Source organism: Phacochoerus africanus, chromosome 3, assembly GCF_016906955.1.
Source record: "Phacochoerus africanus isolate WHEZ1 chromosome 3, ROS_Pafr_v1, whole genome shotgun sequence".
In the NCBI taxonomy this organism is placed as follows: Eukaryota; Metazoa; Chordata; class Mammalia; order Artiodactyla; family Suidae; genus Phacochoerus; species Phacochoerus africanus.
In genome coordinates, this window is record NC_062546.1 from 4,083,699 (window position 1) to 4,110,141 (window position 26,443).

At 53.2% G+C, this 26,443-nt stretch overlaps 2 protein-coding genes across 5 annotated transcripts; both read right to left on the bottom strand.

Annotated features, from left to right (window-relative positions):
* Positions 1 to 3,747: 3,747 nt before the first annotated feature.
* On the bottom strand, positions 3,748 to 22,764 carry LOC125122438 (guanine nucleotide-binding protein G(s) subunit alpha). 4 transcript variants are annotated; one of them, XM_047770759.1, is made up of 13 exons: positions 22,289 to 22,764; positions 18,466 to 18,538; positions 15,566 to 15,610; positions 11,368 to 11,422; positions 11,164 to 11,283; positions 8,870 to 8,967; positions 5,782 to 5,836; positions 5,574 to 5,647; positions 5,394 to 5,452; positions 5,148 to 5,268; positions 4,864 to 4,994; positions 4,561 to 4,628; positions 3,748 to 4,280 (listed from the first exon to the last, which is right to left on the bottom strand). In XM_047770759.1, the coding sequence occupies exons 1-13, from the start codon at positions 22,425 to 22,427 to the stop codon at positions 4,134 to 4,136; spliced, it is 1,185 nt and encodes a 394-aa protein (XP_047626715.1). In that variant the 5' UTR covers positions 22,428 to 22,764; the 3' UTR covers positions 3,748 to 4,133. The 4 variants fall into 4 exon arrangements, with proteins under 4 accessions (XP_047626715.1, XP_047626714.1, XP_047626717.1 ...); XM_047770758.1 differs by having other exon boundaries at positions 11,368 to 11,425; positions 22,289 to 22,478; XM_047770761.1 differs by lacking the exon at positions 15,566 to 15,610.
* Positions 22,765 to 22,894: 130 nt separating this feature from the next.
* LOC125122439 (nucleolin-like) lies at positions 22,895 to 24,919 on the bottom strand. Its single transcript, XM_047770762.1, has 2 exons — positions 24,823 to 24,919; positions 22,895 to 24,646 (listed from the first exon to the last, which is right to left on the bottom strand). The coding sequence occupies exon 2, from the start codon at positions 24,290 to 24,292 to the stop codon at positions 23,411 to 23,413; it is 882 nt and encodes a 293-aa protein (XP_047626718.1). The 5' UTR covers positions 24,293 to 24,646; positions 24,823 to 24,919; the 3' UTR covers positions 22,895 to 23,410.
* Positions 24,920 to 26,443: the final 1,524 nt, after the last annotated feature.

Below are 26,443 nucleotides of genomic sequence, written 5' to 3' on the forward strand. Positions count from 1 at the left end.
CAACTACACAGATTAAGTGCTTCTTACGTGGTCTTTTTCATGAAACCATTGTTAAAAGCATAGTTTGCATAAATTATTCACATTGTTTTAGATATAATTTACCTTTTTCATTTTTGTGCAATGGGATACAGGCTGGGCACATCTTGTGCAGATGATAGGGTATCTCTTTCTACGGTTTCCAAGTGATTATATGGGATAATCCACAGAAAGGGCCTGGGACAGTGGGCCTGTCCTGTGTAAAGTGCTCTGTAAATATTAGTTAGCATGCTTGAATAATTAACATTAACCAGGAATAGTGACGCGTGGCGTTCCCGCCGTGGCTCAGTGGGTTAACGATCTGGCTTGTCTCTGCAAAGGCGCAGGTTTGATCCCCAGCCCGGCACAGCGGGTTAAGGGTTTGGCATTGCTGCAGCCGTGGCCTAGATCACAACTCTGGCTTGGACTCGATTCCGGGTCCGGGAACTTCCATATGCTGCAGGTGTGGCTGAAAAAGAAAAAAAAAAGTAGTATCGTGTTACTGAAATGACTAGCTCCTTGTCATCCTGTGCGTACCCATGAGGAACGTCACCTCCCTGAGAGGCCCTCCCTGGCCAGTCTATCCAAAGTGGAGTCCCCCCCAAAATACCTCCTATTCCCCAGGGCCCCCATCCTGTCATCATCTGTAATTCTTTCAATTCTTTGGTGCATGCGTGTCTCCCCTGATGGACTATAACCCCCCCAAGAGCAGAACTCCCAGAAGCTGGCATAGACGCTGTATTCTCTGTATATTTGTTGAATAAAAAGATGACCGAAGTTGTCTAAGAAACCATTAGGATAAGAGAATGCCATTTGACAGAGGGCTTTGCTGAGGAGGTCGTTTCTTTTGCTATAAGTTTCCCTCATTTAAATAAAAGTATAGGAGGCTAAAAAGTTTGCCCAATTCCATACCCTCCGCATAGGAAGCCTCATCAGGGGGCTTAGCAGTTTATTATTATTATTGTTATTTTTTTCGTCTCTAAAAGATCAAAAAATAGTTATGCGTAACATTTGGCCTATAAACCTTTATAAAGTTTGGCCCAAATCGTTACCTTTCGGAAAAAAAGGTAAAAAAACCCAGTGGCTTCTTGTAGTCAGATATTGAGATGAAACCATCATTGGCTTTCTGACGATCCTAGAACGGAGGTCTTAACACAGCCCTGCAAACGCTATGTTTGGTGCCAGGTGGCAGGGAAAACGGAAGAGTGTGCGCCCAAAGGGTAACCCCCCTGAGAAGGGGTGGCCAACCCACGAGCGCCTGCAGGTGGCCCCACGGCGAACCTCTGAGCCGGGGGGGGGGGGGGGGGGAGGCGCACGTGCAGGGCCGTTCCGGAGGGAGGAGGACCCCCCTTCCCGCCTGGCCCCCAGCCGCACCACCACTGGATGTGGAATCCACGGAGCCAGGCAGGATCTCCCCGTGCAGTCGCCTCCGACGCGCGACATCCGAGGCAGGACAGCAGGAGCCCTCTTTTCGCCTTTCTCTTCCCGAACGACAGGGCCGTGCAGTCGCCGCACGCGGGTTTAGAGCCCACCTTCCCGTCTTTCCGGCCCTGAGCTCCCGGGGCGAGTCGCTCTGGCCTCTCTAGGCCTCGTTTACGTGGTGGTAAAACGGCGGTCACAGGTGAACCTGTCTCCTTGGGCGGTGACGTAGTTGGCACACAGGCCGTGTGGGAAGCCGGTGACATTTACTGCCCTCTTTGTAGATGGCATCACAGGGCCTCCCCCGGGGCTGACCAGCAAGGAGGTGGGGCGGGCGGGGTTCTGGGGCATAGTTTTCTACGTGTAAATGTGCTTCCGCCTGAGACTGTTCTGATTTTGACGGCTGCGTGGCTGGTGCTATGGCAATAATCTTAGATGCATTGTTCAGAGAAGGTTCTAGAATGTCTGTGTGGGCGGGGCGTGCAGGCGGCCGTCTTGGATGAGAGGCTCGGGGCTGATGGTTAACCTTGGTCTTCCTTGGTGCTTCTCTTGGATGGGTGTTTGGGGAAGGTGGGCTTGTGGTTGCCCAGGTTTTAATTATTTGTGCGTATGAGGCCTATTTGGGAGGATTATGGGAGTTTAGGGCTGGTCTTCTGGCTGTATTTGCATAGCAAGTGCCCATGCAGAGTGTGTGTTAACTGAGGAGACTGTGTTAATCTGGGGGGCTTCTGAGGGTCGTTTTGTAACGAAATCTACCTAGTGAGCATAAATTTCATCGGTAATAAATGTCATATAGAAAGCTTCGGGGAGGTTTGTGGCCACGGAGTATTTGCTGCTTTTTCTGCCCCCATGGGGCACATTTTTCTCACTGCTGGTACACTCTTCTTGAGGATTAATTGGCCGGGATTAATTTGATCTGGAAAACGGGACAGGAAGTGGGCTTTGGGTCTAAATTACGGGATCAATTTGCTTAGTGTCCCATTGATTGGCCAGTTTCAGAGGGTACAGTGGTTGATGCAGGGGCAAGTGGATGTCTCCTTACCACCCCTCCAGGAAGCCACACAGTGGGTGACCACGCTCATGGTGGGTGACCACGCTTAAGGGATGAGCCTGGGGGCAAAAGACTAGGGAGCCCATGTGGACCTCAGGTCCAAGCTGCAACCCATGGAGGGGTCACTGGGTTTGATGTGGGGCCCATGAGCTCTGATGGCCCACCCCGTCCTCCCCAACAATGGTGGGAGATCATTTTATTTGTATGGCACCTCATTATGAGTGAGGTTGTGTGGTTTCCCCAATGGTGATTGATTATTTATACCCTTTTAAAAAGTGAAATTGCTTGTTCATGTGTCTTGCCCATTTTTTGTGACGGGCTTGCTTATTAATTCTTAAGAGCTCTTTGCTTATTAGCGAAATTAACCCTTTGTTACAGATTTTCACTCAGTCTCCATCCCGACCCCCACACACATTCATATTTGCTTTTAATTTTTGTAGTCTTCCCCGACCCCCCATCATGGTTCTTGGATCTTAGGTCATGCTTAGAGAGGCCTTCTATAGACCAAGATTTTAATTGTGCAACTAGCCATTTTAAAAGTATTTTTTGTGTTTAAACATATGTGATTGACCTACACTGAGTTTATTTGTATATGGAATGAGGTAGGGATCCAGCTTAAATCTTCCCCCAAATTGCTACCCCTTTGCTTTCTAATTGTTTGATAGCTTTGTACCAGCTTTCTCCCCCACCCACCCCCCACTTTACTGAGCTGTGATTGATAAAATTATAAAAGATACTTAGTGTGAAATGTAATCATTTGACTTACATGTACATGGTGCACCATTTCCTGAGTAACTTCCACTTTTCCTAATTTGAAACTGCATTCCTAAATTCCTCCCACCTAATTGAGTCCCTATCTTAAAGCTGGATAGAGAGCCCCCAAAATCAAACACTTATATTGGGGGGACTAGGTAAGCAGGTGCACCATGGAACACTATGTAAGGGTATAAGGTGGTAGACTCTTTGGGTAGGGCAGCAATGATCAGACTATAGAATTCTTTGATGGGGCTTGATGGTTTTCTATGGGGCATGGGTTCAGCAGGGGTTATGGTGGACATTTTTCATTGTCTGCAAATTGTTTTCAGAAACCCAAGATTAGGTCAACAAAAACAAAATGGCAAGACTTTACACCCACTTTTAACCTTGGGGCCTTGTCACCTCAACATGGGGGCCTCCCAACTCTTGATGCAGTCAAGCTCTGAGCAATGGGTTATTTATTATTATTTGCTCGAGACCGCAAATAATTCACGGGAGTCACGTCCTTTGCTCACTTTTAATTTTTATTTTGAATTTTTTTTAATGCTGCACAACACAATATTTATTTCATTTGTTTCATTTGTTTCATTTATTTCATTTATTTCTTTTATTTCTTTATTTCTGTTTGCTGCTATTATTTTAGTTACTTAAAGAGAGAGGGAACGTTTGTGGCCTTTTTTTAATTCTTTTTCTGTAGGCCGCCTTAAGCTTTCTAAATTTGGAATATTTAAGCAAGCGGAAGGGTAAATGGGGTTTCGCAAAATCACTTGAGGGACAGGAAAGGTTGCTTTGTTAATCAGGCCCTATGGTGGGTGATCAACCGCGTGTACAATTACATTTCACGTTTAATTAATTGTGCTTAAGGCCTTAATTAAATTTAGAGGTTCCCTTCTTAGAGCAGCTCGTACTGACGGAGGTGCATGCGCTGGATGATGTCCCGGCAGTCGTTGAACACACGGCGGATGTTCTCAGTGTCCACAGCGCAGGTGAAGTGAGGGTAGCAGTAGTGGCGCCCGTCTCCACTAGCAGTGCTGATTCTCTGTGGGCACGGGAGGAAACCCGGTCAGTGCCACCTCTCCAGAAGCCACGCCCTCCCTTGGGGGGTGGGGTCCTCTACCAAGGAGCCCTCACCCTTTTTTGACATTATGTGAAAACACACCCGAGTCAAGGGGCGCAAGGGCTAAGAGACACACTGGCTACTGGTGAAACGCCAGTGAGGAACTGGATGGTTTGATCCCGGAATTTAGAGTTAAGTAAATCTACACCCCCTAGGAATAAGAGAACCAGCCAAGAGAGGATGAAAGGCAGGCTCTACGCACCAGAAATTCATCTCGAATGAAGTACTTGGCCCGGGTCACGCGTGGGTCCTCTCCGGGCTCGGGAGTTGCTGCAAAGAATATAAATATTTAGTTACTCAAGGAATTAAAATAAGGGTTTGTGTTTTTTTTGCTCCCCCACAGATCCCTAATAGTGTGGTGGTAGTGGGGGTGGGGGGGGGTTCCATTCCTGAAGGCTGTTTGTTCCTTCAGGTGCTCTTTAAAATCCAGAAAAGAAACTCTTTAACATGTGCACGACCCACAGGACCAGCGGGGAACCGACCCACTGCAGGAGGCCACACATACCATCCTCAGGAGTAGTGTAGCGAGCAAATTCTGGAAAGTAGTCCTCAATCTTCGATTTTCCAGCAAGGACTTTCTCAGCCAGCAGATCTTGCTTGTTGAGGAACAGAATCACAGAGATGGTGCGCAGCCATCTAACACAGAGGAGAGCGGGGTCAGTGCCCGGGAAAGGGGGGCACTCTCTCTGCAGGGGGTTGGGGTGCCTGCACAGGAGTCCTTCCTATGCATCATGCAGATCCAGGGCCTCGAGCTCAGTGGGGAGGACGCCAGGGGGTCACCGCACAAACCTGTTGTTCCAGATGCTCTTGAAGAGGTTCAGAGCCTCCTGCAGGCGGTTGGTCTGGTTGTCCTCCCGAATGACCATGTTGTAGCTGCTGCTGGCGACCACGAAAATGATGGCGGTCACGTCTTCGGCACAAGAGAGCAAAAACGATGCAGTGTTAGAAGTGACCATGAGCCTGAACCATCGGGGGGTGGGGGTGGGGGGGGGAGGAAATACCCTTAAAGAGCAGAGAAGCCCAGGGCTTCCATACCGTTGAAGCATTGGATCCATTTGCGGCGCTCGTCACGCTGGCCACCAACGTCAAACATGCTGCAGGAGAGAGAGGACGCCTGGTCACCACGAGGGCTCACACGGGTCCACCATGCTCCCTGCCGGGGGGACCTCGAGAAACCTATTTTTCTTTCTAAAAAAAAAGGGACCGTTTACTTACTGGAAGTTGACTTTGTCCACCTGGAACTTGGTCTCAAAGATTCCAGAAGTCAGGACGCGGCAGCGGAGCAGGTCCTACAACAAAGTCTCAGATTAAGCGGTCTCCCCAAAACCAACCCCAATGTTAATCACTGCCGACCTGGAGCAAAAATGCGGACTGGCTTGGAAAGAAGACTCCGCATCCTCTGCCCTGTGAGAGGGGTGCGTACCTGGTCGCTGGGCACGTAGTCAGCCTGCTTGATGACGTCAATCTTGTCCAGGAAGCTGGGAGCAGAAGACAGACACACGGGGTGACCACACGGTCGGGCCAGTTTGCCCGCTACTCCTGCCCAGCCACAAGGTCCAGCGACGTGGAAACGACCATCCCATGAAGTTCATTAGGTTCAAGACTCAAAGCGGATGCCGTACAAAGGTTCGCGCAAATACGATTTACGATAAATCAGGACCCCTGGCTTACAGGTACAGCACAGGCCAGTTGGGGCGGGGGGGGGCGGGGGGGGGGGGGGGGGGGAGGGAATCTGATCTGGTTTTAATTTGGAAAGACTCGTTCTGTGCAAATCCATCAGCCCAGGGCCCCAAATCAGGCCTGATTGTGTGCCACTGGGTAATGCCTGCGTAAAACATTACACCCTCAGATTGTTTGGCTTTGACTAAAATGGCAAGTCGTTTGAAAACTGTACACTTCCATGTCAGGGAGTTTTTGAAAAAAATGAAAGAAAAAAAGGGCACGCTTAAAAGAAGCAAGGATTTTTTTCGCCCAAAGGACGAGTGAAGATGAGATTGCTGGATTAACTCAGAAAGGGTATCTCTCCTTTTAGGAAGTGGCCCTCTCGGCCCGCACCGCACCGAACAGGAAACAGACACCAGTTCCCTTCCGTCCTGCTTGGTCCGTGAAACAGACCAGCCCAGAGAGGAAACTTTCAAAGCACCTCACCGCCATCCAGGTTTGGGGCCCCAGGCAGGCAGGGGGTGCGCACCGTGGCGGCGCGGGGTCTGGGGGTCTCAGGGGTGAGAACGCGCTCTAGGGAAAGGCCATGCTTCCTCCCGCCCTCTCCACGGCCACGAGCGCTCCCAGAGTCGGGAGGCTCTTTGCTTGGGTTGCCCGACTGGACACACTGTTAGGAAAAATAACTTTTAAAAGATTGGACTGAGGTAAATTACCAGGGAAAGTTAATGTGGAAACCAGCTTTTTTTTTGGGGGGGGGGCCGGAAGGGGGGTTGGGAGGTGTTGGAAAGTGAGCTAATCAGAGAAGAAAATCAAAGCGAGAAAAATTTAAAGAAATTCTATAAGATGGTGCCTCCCCCCCCCTTTCCTTTTTACCAGTTTAAAGTTAGTCTGGCTTCGAGGATACACTAACTTGCCCAATCAGGCTTACATTACAGCACCAGGCCAGAAATAGCTCCCCAGCCGCCCTGGCCTCCAGCACGTTGCCATGGCAACCGAACCACAGGTCTATAAATAGCTCATCAGCACCAAATCTTGTGAGAGAGACATCTGGAGGGGGGCCAGCCAGAGCCCAGCTCAACAAATAAAAACAGGCACCTTAAGGAACGGGCACGTCCCCAGGATCTCGGCTGTAACCTAAAGGCAGTTACGCCAGAAACAGGCTGGCTACTAAGAAGGCAGGGCTGTTGGAATCGGCTGGCTGGGGAAGAAGACATTTTAAAAGGGTCAAGCTCTGTTCTCTTTTTCTCGGAGTTTCCTTAAAACTTTCCATAAACTGTGCACATGCTGCCATTTGCAGATAAAGCTGCAGGCATGCGTGGATAGGGCTTTCGAAAAACTTTAAAAAAAAACTTTTGAAATGGTGTGCGATTTAAAAAAAAAAAAAAAAAGGCTGGCTAAACTGAATTAATGAAGTTGTTACACCCCGCCCCGCCCCCCCCCCCCCAGGGCCCTTAAGAATGGGATGGTTAAAGCTGCCTAATCCTGTACCTGTGCTTCTGACTTGGATCCAGAAAACAAAAGGCAAACAATTCCAGGATTTCCATGTGTTTTGTGTTACTATAATTAGCACTTCCAGCTTTAAGCTCAAACTTTTGAGAAAATCAGGGACTTTGTTGAAGAAGGGGTGGGGGTGGGGGGTCACGGCGACCAGCCCAGATGGACTGTTTCTCTGTTCCTTGAAAAAATATACAAGTTTGCTTGCGTGTTAAGTCACAAAATAGCTGTAGGGGTGACAAGTGAAAAGCATCGAGTGCCCTTGCTGTGGGAAAGCAGGGCCAGTGAAGGGACGTGGACAGCTTTCACAGACCCCAAGAGGAGCTCGGGTGCTGTGCAGATGACGGGGTTCTGGGGAGCTGGCTTTGTGTCTGCTCTGTGCACGCCGTGGCCCCAAGTTCCTCAGGCGCGGGGCTCCTGGGTAATGCAAGATTTTAGCTTTTAGCTTTTGGCTCCTGGGTAATGCAAGATTTTACCCAGCCTCGTACCTGGGTCCTGATCACTGAACATTTTCCAAAGCAAAATTGTTGGAGTTTCAGTTACTTACACGAGGGGCTGACACAGGATTATCGCACTGTCAGAAAAGACAGTCCAACTTGAGAGCACGTTGCCTGAGGCCGCTTGGTACGTGTGTGCGACACGAGCAAACAGAGGGTCTCTTTGAGGTATTCTTCACGGCTCTGAAGGCCATGTGTCTACCGCATGATGCACAGGGTAAGACAGGTGGTCAAGCTGCCTTAAAGGCAGCCTCCCGGCTGGGCATTATCAAGCCCACTGCAAGAGAGCCTTGAAGGGACGGGAGGACAGGGCAAGGACCCCTTGGCAGGGGAGGCCCCTTGAATGAGGAACAAGGACAAGAAATGGCATCCAACATGGTGCCCACGCGAGATGAACCACACAGGGTCTTGGGCCCTGGCAGCTGCTGTGGTCCCTTACAGGCGGGGGGAGGTTGGGGCGGGGGCAGCACATGTCTGTCCTCACCATTCCTCTTTGGCACGTTTTTCAGTTGCAGTAGATACGATACAAAATTTCCACATTATCCGAGGTGTGAGAGCTGTCCCACCTCCCTAAATGCTTGCAGGTCAACTCAATTAATTACTTTGAGCTCATTAATGACGAACATGGCTTTATGGCAGGTGATTATCGCTTTGCTCTGCCAGGCATTAAGTGTTTATATAAAATAACGTAGCTGCACTAAAACGTGCCATGAAGGCCCCTAGAAGATAAATGCATCAGACTAGAACCTTCTAAAGGCAGGTGAGACTACCTGGCTGGCTGCTAAGAAAGTACCTTGGGGCGGTGGGAGTGGAGGTGTGGGGTGTGCCCCGCGGGGCTCGGGCGGGGAGGGCACTTACTACTGGGCGCAGTCGATGAGCTGGTACTCGTTGGAGCGCTCGTAGCAGGCGCGCACGCCCTCATCCTCCCACAGAGCCTTGGCGTGCTCGTAGAACTCCTGCAGGAAGGACCAGGGAGAGGGGTTGGAGGGGGCTGCACGGCGCCCGGGAGACCCACCCCAAGGGCCGGTCCCGATGTCCAGGCAGCTTTAGGCAGGAGCGTTCCTATAGGACGTCGGCGGGCTCAAGGGCCCCCAAAGTCCAGAATTACTGCCCCCGGGTTGTCATCAGCCTGTGCGTCGGGGGCCTGGGGGGGGGAGAGGCCGGACTGGGCCGCCCAGGAACTGGGTTTCTTCAGACAGTCGCTTCTACGGGAGGGTGTGAGCTGGTCAGGAGGCTCTGGGTGGGGAGACAGGACATGTCTTTGTGATGAGGTTGTGGGGCACGTTTTCTCAGCTTTGGCCAAAACTATGCCGGTCGGGAGCTGCTGGCCAGTCTGCCCTGGTCAGTCGGTTGCCTGTGCTTCTGGGGACAGTCTGCCAGGAAGAAGCCAAGGGCAAGCGACCTCTGCGTTGTTCTCAACGGCAGTAGGTCACAGGTCACAGGTCACATCAGGTGGGGGCACGCTCCCCTTTACAAGGAAAGAGAAGGTCTCTCTCCAGTGTGAATTCAGAGGGAGAAAGATCAAAAGCGTGTGCAGCTCGGTGGCCGGAGGACCAACCAGCTGGCATGTCGCTGTCCCCTGCCTTTCTAACAGGCTGCCTTCTTTCTCCTCTTCCCAGAAACACAAGTCTGGCCTTGGCGTTACGTGTGCTGGGTTTGCCGCGTGAAGTTTTTTCTATCTTGAAAATGTTACCTGGCCATCCCACTAACACTGCTTCCTCGCTAGCAGCGGTTTGCAGCCAAACCCATTTGAAATACACAAACACACATTCCCACGAAAGCCTGACCCATGGCAACAATACGCCATTGTTTTCGAGTCAGACAAGCCTCCTGCTTCTGGGCCTTACAGACATGCCCATCGTTCCACCTTGTTCCCCGCTGCCCTCTGATAAACTCTTCTTCCCCCACAAGGGGGTCCAATCCTCTATGCTCGGGCCGTGGGCAGTTTTCTTTCTGAAGCAGGCAAACCCTGTCAATAGGGCCCTGCTCGCCAGCCAGGGCGCACACAAGACAGTCTCGGGGTTGGGATGTAGGTGAAAGTCTTTCTCTTGCCCCCAGACAAGGACTTCAGCAGAGGTTCACGGGCAGATGGCTTAAAAAGAGACTGCCCTGCGTCTATAAACCTCCGGAGCTGGCGCTGTACTCCTGTGTTCCTTGCTTTCTCAGGGTCCCCCACCGGCCGGACGAGGGTCGCTGGCGCCGTGCTTCATACACAGCTTTGTTTGTCACAAGATGTACAGGAGGGAGTAACTAAGGCTGCCACAACTCAGGACTTTTTTGCTCATAAAAATGTGCACTCGAATACAGTGAGAGCGGCAGAGCTGAGCCGTAATGTTTCCTCGGGGGGCCGGGGGGCAGATCTACAAGGGGTGACAGAGCTTCCCCTGTCCGTCCTGACCAAAGCCTGAATGATGAGGATTAGCTGCTGTTGTTTCAGTAATACTCCTATCAGTGTCCTGGCCACCAGCAGCAGTGTTTTGCCGGCAGTGAGGCTTTGACGCAGGTGTGCCTGTGTATGTGTTGAGGGTGGGGGGGTCCCTGGTGGTCTGCATGTGTGTGTTGTGGGGGGGGTGTGCGTGCTGGGGGGGAGTCCCTGATGGTGCGTGTGTGTTTGGGGGGAGTCCCTGATGGTGCGTGTGTGTTTGGGGGGGGGTCCCTGGTGGTGGGTGTGTGTTGTGGGAGGTCCCTGGTGGTGCGTGTGTTATAGGGGCGTCCCTGGTGGTGCGTGTGTGTTATAGGGGGTCCCTGGTGGTGTGTGTGTGTTTGGGGGGGGGGTCCCTGGTGGTGGGTGTGTGTCGGGGAGGCGTCCCTGCTGATGCGTGTGTGCTGGGGGGGGTCTCTGGTGGTGGGTGTGTGTTTGGGGGGTCCCTGGTGGTGGGTGTATGTCGGGGAGGCGTCCCTGCTGATGCGTGTGTGCTGGAGGGGGTCTCTGGTGGTGGGTGTGTGTTGGGGAGGCGTCCCTGCTGATGCGTGTGTGCTGGGGGGGGTCTCTGGTGGTGGGTGTGTGTTTGGGGGGTCCCTGGTGGTGGGTGTATGTCGGGGAGGCGTCCCTGCTGATGCGTGTGTGCTGGGGGGGGTCTCTGGTGGTGTGTGTGTGTTTGGGGGGGGGTCCCTAGTGGTGTGTGCATTGGGGGGGGGGGGGCGTCGCTCACGGGAGGGAAGTCAAAGTCAGGCACGTTCATGACGCTCAGGATGTAGTCCACTCTGAACTGGTTCTCAGGGTTGGCCAGCTCCACCGGAGGCACCAGGTTGCTCATGGCGGCCACGATGGTCTGAAAGGGATGGAGCAGAGCGTCAGGGGGGCAGCGCCGTCTGGGAGGGAGGCTCAAAGGACACAGAAAGGACTGAGCACGTACTTCAATGGCCTCTTTCAGGTTGTTCTTGATGTCCTGCACTTTGGTGGCCTTCTCACTACAGTGGGATTGAAAAGAAGAAAAGCCATCATATTGCATGATGTAGGTGCACGGGGCCACTGCCATCACAACATTCCAACTAAAATAGTATTCTGTTCTCGGAGGAGTCGTGGGGTCCTGAATAAAGGGGTAGATAACCTCCCAGATTGCGTCTGAGGACATGTGCCCAAAGGGGGCAGGCCACCAAATCGGCATCTGGACAAGGATGAAGGCTACTGTACCACAAGTGGGCTGGTTCCTCTGCCCTGCAGATGGGGGTCCACTTCCTTAAGGCCCCCACTGCACACCTGCACTTCCTACGAGGCTCATCCTGACCTTTTAATAGCGTCCCTGTTGGGAGGGGAGTGGCGGGGATGATGTGTTATTGGGGGAGGGGGGGTTACAGTTAGTGGGGGAGCAAGGGTTCAGGGTCAGCCTGGGGCTGGCATGCGGGCAGCCAGGGAACGCAGCTGGTGGTGTTAGGTGCAGATTCGAGGCGGGGGCCCTGCTTGTTTCAGTAGTCACTGTGCTTGTCACTGCAGCCAGCAGCAGGGGCCATCTCTAGTTGATGCCGTTAACATGTGATTAACCCCTCAAGGTGAATAGAGGGAAACGAAGACTTGCGCCCCGGAGTCTCTAATACCCAGGGCTTCTTGGGGGGGGGGGGAGGAGGGGCGGTGTGGCCCACGGCCCCCAGTTAGGAGCTTGGAAGCGATGCTCGGGATCCCTAGCTCGATGTGCAGGCCGGCCTTCGGGGATTGATCTGCATTCAGGGCCCCTGGGACCCCAAGTAAAGGCCACGCTCTTCGGCTCTTGGGTGCCCCCCCCCCCCCGCGCACACGTTGAGTGTGTCCTTGGGGGTCTTTCGGAAACTGTCCTTCATCAGCGGCACAGCCAGGGAAGGGGCTTGGGTTTGTGTTTTTGGGGGCTAAGGACCTCCTGCCCGCGGCATAAATTGTGCCACGACTGTTTCCCAGAGATCACCTCCGGGTTTCCAAGGGGGGAAGGACCCACTTGCAGGACGCACCTACTGGCCGGGGCCGTGACAGTAGTGTCACGGGGGCCCAGGGAACTGAGGCTGGGGGAGGGAGGGGCCCGTGAGAGGCAGAAGGGACAGGACTCGTGTCCTTCCTGCTGGCTCGTTCAGGGAGGGCGCTCGAGAGTCCGTTTCTGCAGATGCCCCAGGGACGTGGAATTAAACACAGGACCTCTGGCGTAGACACGACAGGACGCTGACAGGGACACGCAGCGGGGTGGCTCCCCACGGGGAGGGCGGCAGCTGGTCCTGCGCTGGGGGCGGGGCGGGGGGCGGGGCCTCGCCTGCAAGGGCCCCGCCCCCAAAGAGCCGGCTCTTTGGCTCCTTCCTTCCATTTTATCCTTTCCAAGCAAATATTTGCCTATCTGTTTGCGGGGTGGGCCCTGCCCTTTTCCGGGGTCAACCCTCTCTCAGTGGCACCGGCCTTTTAGACCCTGCCCCTTTCCTATAGGACTTCGGAGTTCCTTTAGAGGTTTAGCTTCGTTCTCATCAGCGGTGATGGGGCCTATGTTTTTGGGGTGGGGGACGACCGATGGGAGGAGGAAGCCCCCCGTGGCCAGTTAAGTGAAAGTGCTGCAAATCCGAACTCCAGGGGCGGATATGAGTGAGGGGTGCGCTGCCATCCAGGAGTGTGGGATTCGTGCCCCCAGGCCCCAGGCTCTTCGTGAGACCACCTTGTACTTATAGGGAAAGTCCTGACCCCTCGGCGGGCCTATCCTGCTTTGTATGTTTCTGGATTTACTAATAGTGTCTAAACTTGGTGCTACAGTCTGAATCAGTTACACTAACGTGAGAATTTCTAAAGGACATGCGTTTGATTGTCCCTAAAGATCACCCACGAGTTCAAATTAACAACCCCCCCCCCACCGAGGGACGAATCCATCCCCATTCATTAGAAACAGGCTCCGTTTCCACTTGGTAATGAGAGCCATTAACCTTCGGTTTTAAGATCCCACAAAAGTTAAAATTAGATACGTCCGGGTATTTAATACCCAAATGAACACAGAGCAAGAGAAAAGTTATTTCCAGAATCCAGGTTCTTTCATTCAGTTTGATATTTTGGTCTAAGTAGTAGTATGATAATTGGAAAACTTCCAGTCTTAAATACGGATATTTTGAGAACGTGTTCAGTATTCATCTACGTATGTGAATAGACGTGGGAGTATATCAAGTATAAAACAGCTAAAATAGAAATCTAAAATCTAATTCGGGTGTGTAATACTAAAACATAAAATCCCTCCATTGAAGCAATTACTTTGTAGATGGAGATATTATACTGGGGGCTGGCAAGTTTATCATAATTTTTACTATGGCTTAATGAATTTAACGTTGATTGTGAAATTCAGAGAAACGTCTTGAGATGTCTCTGACTGCTTAACCACTCCAAACTATGTTACCAATTGCTAGAATTCTGAGGGACTGAAAAATGGGGGCTGGAAGTACCTTTAAGGTACCAGAGCCCCTCCTCCCCTCCCTGCATAAAGCAAGGAGTAGCCCTGCCTCCACCCCCCACCTAGACTAAGAGTTAGGGGGAGGCGATGCTGTGCCAAGTTCTCTATCTTTTTTTTATCTTTATGCTTTTTTTTTTTTTCCCCCTGGGTGGGAAAAGACAGACAAAAGAAAGACAGAAGACAGACGCAAGATACAGGGATTGCTGAGACATGCAGAGAATTTTTATTTATCACATGTTAATACTTAGATTTACTTGTAGAACAGAGTCACAGAGAGACGAGCAGGCTGTTAGTAGGTATCAGTAGGGGTCAGGGGTCAGGCATAGCATCTAGTACACGATACACAGTAGGCTGTTTAAGAGGGAAGGACTTGCCATAGCTGTCAGATGCCAACTTTTGGTACAGTAAACTGTCAATCACTTTTTATGTAGATGCCTTTGGTGGGGGTTACACTACAATATTGTCAATTAGGGATTTCATTACATTTTTTTGTGGTTTTTTTAGGCTTTTTTTGTTTTTTTTTTGTTTTTGTTTTTTTTTTGTTTGCTTTTCAGTTATCTTTAGAGTTTAGGTAGTAGGGCCCATCCCCCCTCCCCCCACAACAGAATAGTATTCTTATTAGAAGAGTTCCTAAGACGGGCAATTCCAGCATGCAAAGTGTGATAGGACATAGCCGGGAAGGTGAGCGAGTGAAGCCATCATCTAGGGGGAATATATTCTAAAAAAAACAGATGAACAAACATGTGTCAGTTAACTTTGTCCCGACCCCCCGGTATCCTTTGCCCCTCCCCTCCCAGGCCACAGAAGCTATTTCTTTGAGATGCCCTAGTCTAGGTCAGTCGGCTCCGCATGTTCTCAGGAGAAATAGCTGCCTCCTCACTGCGTGCGGAATACGCAAGCAGTACTGGAGCGGGTTACCTGGCATGCGTGTGTGTGTGTGCGTTTGTGTGTGTATGTGTGTATGTGTCTGTGTGCGCGCGTGTGATGGGTATTGCGGATGCAGGAAGTGAAGAAAAAAAAATCAATAATGAATGGAAAAAGATGGAGGCCATCGTGAATTTCCTACCCACTCGCTAAAGTAAAGTGCCTTGGATTAAAATAAATTTGACACATTTAAAAGGGACCAGAGGCTTTTCAAGATCATTATCAAATGACCTTCCTCCTCAAGGTGCCAAAGTCCCCCCCCCCCAAAAAAAAAAAAATGATGGTGTGGCACCACGTATTTTAATAGAGGTAAAAAATTTTTTTTCCTACGCGGTCTGACATTTTAAAATCAGACCAACTACTGGATAGAAGGAATTTATTAGACAGTTTTAAAGACAAGTAGCCAATTCAAATGGAACGCTGGGGGGCGTGGGGGGGACAGAAACCATACAGAAAAAACATCAGTTCTCCAAATCCGAAACTGATGGTCTAAGGCTGACATCTATAGCTCCCCCGAGCTGGATCGAATTATACTTTAAGGATGGCCAAAGAAAAAACCAGTTTGTTTTGCACTTCACTTGCTTTGCGATGTTAAGAAATTGTGTTGTCCGCAGACGTATAATGAGATGGCTGATGGCCCTTAAATCATTTTGGGTGTCTTCCCCGGGCTGCGTCCTCAGTTTCCCGGTATGATCTTCGTGTGTGTGAAGCGTGTGTGTCACAAAGTTTTTCTGTTTTTGAATGTGCCTACCCATCGCTGTTGCTCCTTGCAGCCTGCGGGTCCTCTTCGCCGCCCCTTTTAAAGAGAGATTGAAAGCTCACCTAATCTGCAAGGCACCGCAATTTCACAAAAACCCCACACAGCCTCTCCACATGCTCAAACAAAGGGCCGCCATCCTCCCGTTAATTCCTGGGCCGCCTTTCTGGCTAAATTGGAATGTCTACTGAGACTGCAGGCCTAGAGGGAAGCATTCCACACCTTTGCTGCAGCATTAGCAGAGTCCTCTGGAGACTCTGGTCGGTACAGAAGGGATGGATAATTATTTTCCTGTGCTTTCCCTAAATGTACATGCATTAGGGAGCTCAAGGAGTGCTTTATCGCACAATTCTTTGGAGAATGATAGCAGCGCACGAGGGCTCTGACTGTCCGGGGACCTCCGGCTTCGGCATGTTGCATGTGAACACAGACGGCAGAGAGACCTGGGTGGTGTCTGCCCCTGGTTTCCTGCTGCAATATTCATTTCCTCCCCTCTTGTCGTCGGGAAACTACCTATAAGATGTTTTTCTTTATGTATAATTGTTCCCCATAAATTGTCATCAATTAAGTGTGTCTGGACCATGAGGCAGCAAAAAAATCAAAAAGAACCCCCCCTTCCAACCGCCCCCCCCCCAATCTTCCTGAATGGCAGGAAGCCCTCCTTAAAGGAGGGCAGAGCAGGAGGGCTTCAGCCATCTAGGGGGGGTTTGTAATTGATTAGCTTATTAGCTCAACCAGTGTTAATGGCACTCTTTTTTTTTTTTTTTTTTTTCCAAACGTAAGGAAGAGAGTTAGCGTTGAGTTAGGAAAATCCGCATTTGACCTCTGCATTTCGGAAGGTCAGAGGAATATTACATGTTACTCTGAAAATGTCCTCGGCACAGCAGTCTGCGGATAGTTCAGGCAAATTTAAGAGCTCAGCCCAGCCCGGACAAAGCGCACATTGACGGAGCGGGAGGAAAGGACCCTGCAGCCCCCAGACGCCCTTTGGGGGGTAGACGCCCCATCTCACAGAGAATTCCTAGGGAAGAAGGAAACTGCTTTTGTTGCAATACCGCAGCGAGGAGAAAGAAAAAAGGAGGCTCAGTTTGGACGAGATAAAAGTAAGGTTTCTAGACTCACACGAAGAATTCCCCTGGAGGTCACTTTTAGAGGCTAAATATAACATCCTCAGAGATTACCTATGGCTTCCTCTACAAAGCTGGGACTGCCGCTTCCTCGTTTTAAGAAAGAAAATAGAAAAGAGAAGTTCTGGTTTAAATGCTGCATCTGCGTTACAGACTGGGTCACTGAGGAGCTTTTCTCTCAAAATTAAAAAATTGGGGGGCAATCTGTAAAGTAATACAACTTGAAGTGAATTATTTCAAGGATGTCCTACCGTCTAGGGGACTCAAACTGAGGTGAACAGTGGCTGTGGCATCCTTTTAAAAATGCAAGCCACGTCCAGTTGTCATCAAAATATTTACCTAGAAGGTACATGGTCAAATCATTTTCTTCTTAACTCGTCTCATGGAGAAGGGCTCCCCCGGCAAGTTGCAGGGGGAAAATTATGCAAGATTTTTCTTTAGATTACAAAATCATAGCTAGAAGTCTATTGCAGGCTTTTTGTTTTAATTGACCCATGGCGCTTTCTGGTGGCAGGGCTTTATCAAAATGCGTATCAGCAATTAAGAATTTCAGGATTAGTTTGTGACAAGTCAACATGACTTATTTTAAAGCTAAAATGTCCATTTCTAATGGGTGATGTCATCCCCCCCATTATTTGGCCTAAGAAATTCTAGAATTTTCCAGAAAGAGCTGCCTTGAGTGCAGTTCTTTTATCTCTGAAGGGTGGTAAAATTCACCTTTGTTTCCCCCCATGATCCGTGCCCAGGAGGCGACAGGAACTGGCTGCGAAAGTGACTTGACGTAAATGAAGCCGCCTGACTCAGTCTCCCCTTCTGAAACTCACCGGGAGTGTAATGAGGGACACATTTTCAATCGAATCCAGGTTTAAGAAAGGGAACAGGGCTGCTAACCTGCAGGTAACTGCAAACTAGTGCCTTCAGGTGTCTGCAACTGAGTGAGGTTAAGTGCTCTCACTGCAGTGAAAGCTGCGCGGGTCTGGGCCGTGGGAGGGACCCGACACCCCCCTGGGGTCTGTGTTCACGACCAGCAGGACCCCGCTCGCGGCCTTTACGCCCCGCACACCGGCCCTCTCTTTGAATCTTTATTCTCACTGCGGCATTGTCACGTTGTCCTGTACCAAGAGGCCTGGAAGGACTTTTCAAAGGCAAAAATGCCCCTTGATCTGGCCGGAAGTAGCTAACTTAAAAGGGCTCCTTTTTCTTTTCTTTAGGTGAGATTATCAGTTTTTAGAAAACTATGATTTGACCCTGGTAATTCCAAAGGGGGGGGAGAGGGCATGAGGAATTAATAAAGGCGGACTCTTCCGACTTTGTCTAACGTGAGAATATTTTTGAAACATTGTTTCCCTAATAGTTGAAACCCTGCTGCACTGGTGCATTGCGCTGAAATCCGCTGGGGGGGCGGGGGGGGGGGCGCGTTGTCGCTGCAGTGGTCAGCGTCGCCAGGCAAAGGGGGTGGCTGCGCCCAGTGCCAGCCACGGTTGGAGACCCACTGCACCAAAACCTGCCAGCAGTGCTGCTGCAGCCCTGTCACGGGGCCAACACGGGTGCTGTATTATTATTCCTATTACTGTTTGTTGTTGCACCAAAGAGGAAAAGGACGGGGTGGAGCGGGGGGACCCTCAGGGGCGCTTCCCTGTATTTTCTCTATGTAAGGTGAAAAAATTAAGTGGACATGGGCTGTCCAGCCCCCCCCCCCAGCTACCTAAACTTCCTAAAGGTTAGTATACAACGTGGAACTCCGCCTGTCACAGCCTGGACACTTACTCTCCATTAAACCCATTAACATGCAGGATCCTCATCTGCTTCACAATGGTGCTTTTACCAGATTCTCCAGCACCTAGAAAATGAAAGTAAGTCTCAGGTTAAGAAGGAGGCATTTCACACACTTGGGCAGGGAGAGAGAGAGAGAGAGAAAGAGAGAGAGAGAGAGAGAGGACTGCTGTTTTCTCCACAGAAGCAACACGCAAAAAGCAAACCAAGTAAGAGACTTGCAATTTTCCTTGACATTGCCGCGACGCCGAGCAAAGGAAACAAACAGCCAACTTTGTGTCGACCTGCAGTATTTCACCATCAGAACAACAAACAAGAATTAAAGGTTTTGCTATGCGGAGGTGTTTTTTCCCTTTCTTTTTTTCTTTTGGTGGTTTCAAAATTGGTGGGGTGGGCAAAGGGGCAAAGAGAGAATGACGCAATTTTGTCATGGGGTGGGGGGGGAGAAAATTGAAGTTAAAATTGTGAAACTGGATTTTTGAAATGAGCCTTCTCTGGTTAAATGTACACATTAAGATATGAAGCCACATAATTCATTGTTTGTCAGACGTTTCATGGTTAAAATACCCCAGGATTCACAAACAATGCCCAGAAGATCACACTGATGCAGGAACGCAGCTTCTTTGCAGGTTTCTCCCCCCCACCCCGCGCGGGGGGGGGGGGGGCGGGGGCGGGGGCTACTTAAAAGTCAACCCCTAAGCCCCACAAAATCACATTTTATTATTCACCCCCCCCCTTCCTGCAAACTTTGTCTTTCTGAAGATGAACTCTCTGGATACAGCAAACATGGTGGGGGGGGCACAAAACCCATCAATTTTCTGTCATCTCGAAAAACATAAACATTAAATACAGCACTTGAGAACACCCATATTAGCATATTTAAAGGACAAGACTTTAATCACAGGGAAGAATATTCCTGGAAACCACTTAATTTCCAAAGATTTCAAACCTTTCTCAACTAAAAGAGCAAAGAGAAGCACGTGCCCCCATTTTAAATCACCTTTCATTTGTAAAAACATGTATTTTCTGTAAAACAAACAAACAAACAGTTTCACCCAGTTAGAAGGAGGATGCTAGTTTCTCAGTTGCAAATAGATACGCTAACAAATTATCCTGAGGGGACCATTTTTTTTTTTTTTTTTTGCCCTCCTCCCACACAAACCTGTTTGGGTTTTTAGCCCCCCCCCCTTTTTTTCCACTTTTAATTTTATTAATTGTTTTGTTTTACTGCCCAGAGAGCAAAGCATTCCTCCTTCTCTTGCCTTTTCACAAGGCTATGATCGATATCTGTAAAAAGTTAAAATTAGTTTCCACAGAAACATTGATTTCAAAGCAAACACTGTATCTTAATGAGCCTCTCTCATAAATTAAAATATTAAAGGCCCTATTAAGAGATCCCATGAAGAGAATACACAGTATTCATCAGAATCTCCAACCTTCCTATTTCACAAGTGTTCAGATGTGTAGCACCTCTTTTACAGGCACAAACAGGTTTGTGCCTCAGTTTCCACATTTATGAAATTAGAAATGGACTGAAAAAACGACTGCAAGATCTTTTGAGGTACTGTAATTTACTCGATTTTCATGGTGTCAAATTAAGATGGATTAAAAAGAGGATTCTGGGCATCATTATGTTCCCTCTTTTTCGGGGAGGGGGGCATTATTTGCTGAGAATCTCCATTTTAAAGTGCAAATGTGTGACACTGGCTTGGGCAGTAAACCCCAGCGCCAGAGGCTGTCAATCTACTTTGACAAGGGCTAGGACACCTGGGGAAAGGTTAGCCCAGTGATGCAAGGTGTGTGGAGAGCAACAGTCTCAAATTAAGTGGAGACATTGTGCAAAGGTGTTCGAGATTTAAGGTACCGTTAGCATGGCACTTGGCTGAAATTAGTATTCAACTAGCAAGCTAGTGTGCCTAGGAAAGATTCTAGACTTTTCTAGGCTTATACTTTGAAATCAAATCATATGCATATTAATAGTCACACAGCATAATCCCACCTTTAGAAGTCTTGCCAACACTCCAACATATGTATCATTTAATTATTGTCATTGCAAATGCATCAACACCAAAGAGACTTATTTTCACTTAATTAGTAATTTTCTGCTTTAGATGAATCTGGACCCAGGAGAACAAAGACGTGACCCATCAAAAGAAGCCAACCCTACTCCATCACAAAGAAAAAAAAACAGCCCTTTTATATTTTATTCTTTACAATCAAGCTGTTTTGTTGATATGCGACCATGAACTAGGTCTTAACCTAGCAAATTCACAAATTAACTCAGCCAAATTAAGGAAGTGGAAAACTTCCATACTAATTAATGCTTGTGTGATTCTTCTGGTCATTTCAACAATTTCTCTTATGCTTCTTTTACTTATTTTTTCCAAAGCAGCACCTTGGAGGAAAAAAGGGGGGAAAGGGCCCTCTCCTTATAGTTACCACCACCACCCCCCACGCCTTTTTTTTTTTTTTTTTTGGCCAGAGAGGAAAAACCGCAATCAAAAGAGAAAAACCCAAATCCAAACAACCAAATGTCACTTGACAAACAACTAATTAATGTATTCTCATCTCCTTCCACCTGGGAAAAGTCTTTTTCCTTAAAGCGCTCTCAAGCCCCCCTCCCACCTTGAAAAGGACAGAAAAACCACGCCATTTCCAGACCAAGAAGCCATTTCCAGACAAATGTCATTTTCCAGTTCTGATTTGTGAATGTCTTTTTTTTTTTTTTTTAACAAAGCACTCTCAATGTGGCCGACTAACAGGAAAATGTGTGTGTGTGTGTGTTAATGGTTTATGGGGGGGGCGCTGCTGCGGGGGGGGGGGCGGCAGCTGCTACAATTAATTCTCTTCTTTGCTTTTCAAAAAGCCTGCATATCTGGAAGGGGAAAAAAAGGTCATACTGTAAAATGACGTGTCATTTGGCTTCACTGGGCACTTAGCGTACTAACTCCATGTTTTTTGTTTTTTGTTTTTTTTTTTCGGGCTCATTTTATTTGATTCTCCTCTTCCTTCCACGGCCCGGGACACGTCTGCTCCGCGCACACAGTGTGTCCTGCCCGAAACGCACCAAGTCGCGCCCAGCGGCCGCCGCGCTCCCTCCTCCCCGCCCCCCCCCCCAGTCCGGCGCCACGACTCGCCCGCGCCCCCTCCCCCTCGCTGCACCACCTTTACCACTCCGGTCCCTTCCGAGGGGCTGATGTCACCCGCCCCCCCCCACTCTCCTCGGCCACTTCCCCAGCCACAGCTCCCCTCGGCGAGGCCCCCTCTGTCGCTGCGGCGCCCCCCCCGCGTCACCCCCTCCTCTACTAGCCCCTTTCTTTCTTTCTTTCTTTCTCCCTGTCCCTCTCCCAACAAATCACACACCCCACGGAGGCGGGTCCCCCTCCCTCTGCCCGCCACCCCATTTCCTGTCCCCGAAACCCTCTTTTTGTCGCAGTCTCGGGAGCCCTGTGGGACTCCCCTCCCCCTCCCCAACACGCACCCAAACCCCTGGCGTCGTGTAGGCCTCGCGGAAAAAGAGACAGAGAAAAGAGCGAGGGGGAGGGCGAAAGAGAGACAGAGAGCGGGCGGGCCGGGGGAGGGGGACCCGCGCCCGCGTCGCCAAGGCCCCCCGCCCCGTTTTGAGCCCCCGCCCGGCCAAATTGCGCCCCGGGGTCCCCCTTCCGGCCTCGCCCCCCAGAGACTGAACCCGCGGGCGGGCGGCGGGCTCGGGAGCGCGCGCCCGGGGCGGGGGGCGGGCTCGGCGCGCGCAGCCTGCGGGGCGCCCCGAGGGGCCCCCGGGCCGGGCCGGGGCCGGCGCCCCCCGCCCCGCCCTTACCCAGCAGCAGCAGGCGGTGCGTGGCCCGGTAGACCTGCTTGTCCTTCTGCAGCTGCTTCTCGATCTTTTTGTTGGCCTCGCGCTGCGCCTTCTCCTCGTTGCGCTGGTCCTCGGTCTTACTGTTTCCGAGACAGCCCATGGCGGCGGCGGCGGGGCGCGGGGCGCGGCCGGGCTGCGGCGGCGGCGGCGGGGCCGGGCGCGGGCGGCCTCACGCGGGCCGAGAGGGCCGGGGCAGCGCCGGGCGGGCGGGCCGGGCGCGGGCTCGGCTCCTCGGGGAGGAGCGCGCGGGGAGGGTGGTGTCGGTCTGACCGAGGGGAGCGCGCGGCTCCCGGCCCCTCGCGCCGAAGCCGAGGGGTCTGATGGCCGCCGCGGGGCGAGGCGGACCAGAGCAGGAGCTGCGGGAGCTGCTGCCGCCGCTGCCGCCGCCGCCGCTCTTATTGCCTCGGCCGGGGCCCCGCCGCCGCCCCGACCCAAAGCTCCGCGGCGGGCGGGGGGAGGCGGGGGGAGGAGGAGGCGGCGGCGGCGAGGGGGGTGGAAGGAGGAGGAGGAGGAGGGATGAGGAGCAGCCGCGGCAGCGGCCGCGGCGGCGGGGAGGGCGGGAGCTGGCGGAGGGAGGCGCCCCCCCGGTATCCGGGGAGGGGGGTCCCTCCGCCTGCGCCCGGCCCGGGACGGGACAGGCCTGGGAGACGCCCCCTCACCCCCCTGGCTCGGGCCCCAAACGGGGCCGGCCGCGGGGGGGAGAGGGGGCGTCTCCGAGCCGGTGACGACCCCTCGCACGACGCCAACGCTCCACCCCCCGGGCCGCGTCGCCCGGCGGCCCCCGAGGCCGAGGCCCCCCCCCCCCACCTCCCGCGGGCGCCGCCGAGGGGCCGGGGTGGGCGGAAGGGGAGGGAGCGCGAGCCCGAGCCCGGACTTAGGAAAATTTTCGAAAAGAAGAGAGAGACACAGAGAGAGCCAGAGAGCAGGGAGTGTGGAAAAAGCGAGGCGAGCACGAACCAAAGGACAGAGCAACCGAAAAGGAAAATGTGTCCAAACACACACACAAATGCTCAATAAAACTCCACACTACACAGCGATGGTGGTGTCTGGTGGCGGTGGCGGGGGAGGGGGCGGGGGGTCTGACTAGACGAGCCGCTCGTCGAGCCCCCGGCGCCGGGCGCCATGGCCCGAGCCGAAGGCACCCGAGGCCCCGGTGCGCCCGCGGCCTTTGCGCTTGGCCCGGCCGCCCAAGAAGGAGAAGAAGGCGCAGCCCAGGAACATTCGGAAGCAGCAGGTCGCCCCAAAAAAGAAGCCGCAGCCGCGGCCCTGCTCCGGGCGCTTCTGCAGCAGGAAGTCGAGCACCCACGCGGGGCTGCGCACGGAGAACACGAGGAAGGCCAGGAGTGGCAGGTGGGAGCTCAGCCCGCCGATCTTGAGCAGCCCGGACCCCCACGAGGTGCCCCTGAAGCCTGGAAAGGCGTCGGAGATGTCGTCGTCGTCGTCGTCGTCCTCGTCGTCGTCCTCGTCCTCGTCGCTCGAGTCCGAGTCCGTTTCCCACTCGACCCAGATCCTACTCATGCCCACGGTGCCGGCGCCCACGCCGCCCCCGTCGGCGCCCTCCGCGGCGCCCTCGGCGGCGGCGGCGGCGGCGGCGGCGGCGACCCCCGGGCCTCGGGCCTCCTCCGGGGCTTCGGGCACCTTCTTCTTCTTCTTCTTCTTCTGCATCTTCTCCAACTTCTTCCTCTCCTTCTCCTTCTTCTTCTCTTCTTTTCTTCTCTGCTCCAGCAGCTTCTTCTCGATCTTCCTCTGCTCCTTTTCGGTGAGGAACTTCTCTTTCTCGGGGGGCGCGTCTCGCGCCGGCTTCTTGGGGGGCTTCTCGGCGTCCCCTTTCTTCTGCGGCGCGTGGGGCTCGGCCAGCGCTGCAGCCACCGCCGCAGCTTCGGCAGCAACCTCGGCCGCAGCCGCCGCCGTCTTCCTCTCGCTCTCCGACATTCGAGCTTTGATCTTCATGACCATCTTCAGCATGGTGGCTTGGCCACCTCGGGGTGCCTGGCTCTCGCCTGGCCCGGGCGCCCTGCTTGCCCCCGGCCTCGGGCTGGCCGGACCCCGTGCGCCCCGTGTCGGGGGAGTCGGCTGCGATCCCCGCCTGCGCTGTCCCGGGGCCGCAGAGCGCGGCTGCCGGGCTTCGGGCTGGCTGCCTAAGAGTTAGCGCCAAAAAGGATGAACAAACGAAAAAGGGGCGAGAACAAACCAAAAAGCACCCAACAACAGCGAGAAATCAAAAAGCACCAAGAAATGTCAAACAACTCAAAACAGAAAAGTGCAGAGGCGCGATGGCACGAGTTTGCTGTTACCCTCAGGCGCTCCTTGGTTTAGGCTCTTGGGCATGCCAATGGAGAAGAGAAAAGAGAAAAGAGAGAGAATTGGGGGGTGCCCGGGAGGCACGGGCAGGGCGGCAGCGCCGGGGCGCCCCTGCCCCGTCCCAGCCCCGCGGCTCTTGCCCCGCGCCGGGCGACTCGCACTTCCGCGGGAGGCCACGGTGCACCCGGACTTACATGTGAGTGAGGTGCACTCACACGCAAGGCAGTGCCTGCCGGCCGCCCGCCGCCGCCCCTCGCCGGGACAGGGGTTCGCTCCAGCCGCGGCGCCGCAGCCTGGAGCCGGAGAGCCAGCGAGCGAGCGAGCGAGCCGCGCCGGGCCAGCCACCTGACGCAGCCCGCTCCGCGGTGCCGACGCGACTGAGTGTCCCCTCCGGAGAGCAGCGCTCCTCACCAGCCCGATGACGCCCCAGCCTCTTCAGAGGACCGACCCACCGCGGCGGCCCCTATAAATCGAAGGGGAAGCCGAAAAATCGGCCCGCCGGGGACGCACCCAAACGGGCCGCCGCGCACCCTAGGGGTGCAGGCCGGTGTGGGGGTCGCAAGGGGGTGGTCGAGGGGCGCGGGCGGTGCGGTGGCCGGGGGCTCCGGGGCGCCCGAGGCGGCGGGCGCCGGACCCCGCCTCCCAGACCTGCCTCCCAATTTTCGGTGAGTGGTGTAGCCCTGGGCGGCGTGCAAAGTGTGCGACGGCGGCGCTTACCCCTGCTGCGCGCCTCCTTACCTCCAGCTTCCCGGTTAGCGCACGCGGCGACGGCCACCCACCCCTCCCTCCCGGCGGCGGCGGCGGCGGCGGCGGCGCGTGCCCGCGGCGGAGGTAGGTGTCGGCGAGCTGAACGAATCGCGCGCGCGGCGCCAGATCGGCTGGCCGGCGGTGCTATGTGCGCGCAAAACTAGCGCTGCTGAGCGAGGCCGGCGCCGGCGGCGGGCGGGAGAGGCGAGCGGTGAGCAGCGCTGCGGAGCGGCGCCCCGGAGTCCTCCCCGGGCGGGAGAGGTGCTGGGCCAGGGGGGTCCCACTGTTCTGCGGCCGGGCGCGGGGGAAGCTCTGCAACAGACGGAAAAGTAGTTTATTGACCTCGAATGTGCCGGAGAACTGTTTAAAGAACTTTGAACCCAAGTTGAAAGCCAAGAGACCCTCTCCCTCGTCCCACACGAGGATGCGGCAGGGCGCACTGGGTTAGGAAGCAAGGCCGCCTTCTCCAGGACTCGGCGGCCGCCGCTCACTCTTCCTGGGACCTTGGCTGAGGCCTTGGTTGAGGCACCTTAAGCTCGGCGGGTGTCTGCTCGGGTACCGTTCATTCATTCACTCAGTATGACTTTGGCCCGTGCGGCCCACCTTGTGCCCAGGTGAGTCGGAGTCGCCTGGCCATCGACCGAAGACACAGCCACTGCCCTTGGCGGGTTGCGGCCAGCCTGCTGGCCAACCCCCCCCGCTGCAAAGTCACCGTGAACTCTCTCCCAACTAACTTTTTTGGACTTAGATACAGTCCGTGAGACTTCGGATGTTTGGGGGATGAAAACGCAGAGGAGGAAACCTGTCTGTAAAGGGAAACACAGCAAAGACACCTAAGGCCCTGGGGTGGCAGATTCCTTCAGGGGCCTTGAGGAAACCGTGGGTATCGTTTTAAAGTCTTTGAAAATGGAAAGACGCTGTTAACCGTTCGAGGGGACCGCTGAAATCCCCCCCTTTCCCCAGTCTGCTCAGCTCAGCGTAGGAAGAGGTGTAGCAGATGTGGGGGTGTCGCCCATTATTTTTCTCGGCCCCATCAGGCACACCTCTCTCCCCCGCCTTCTGCAAGCC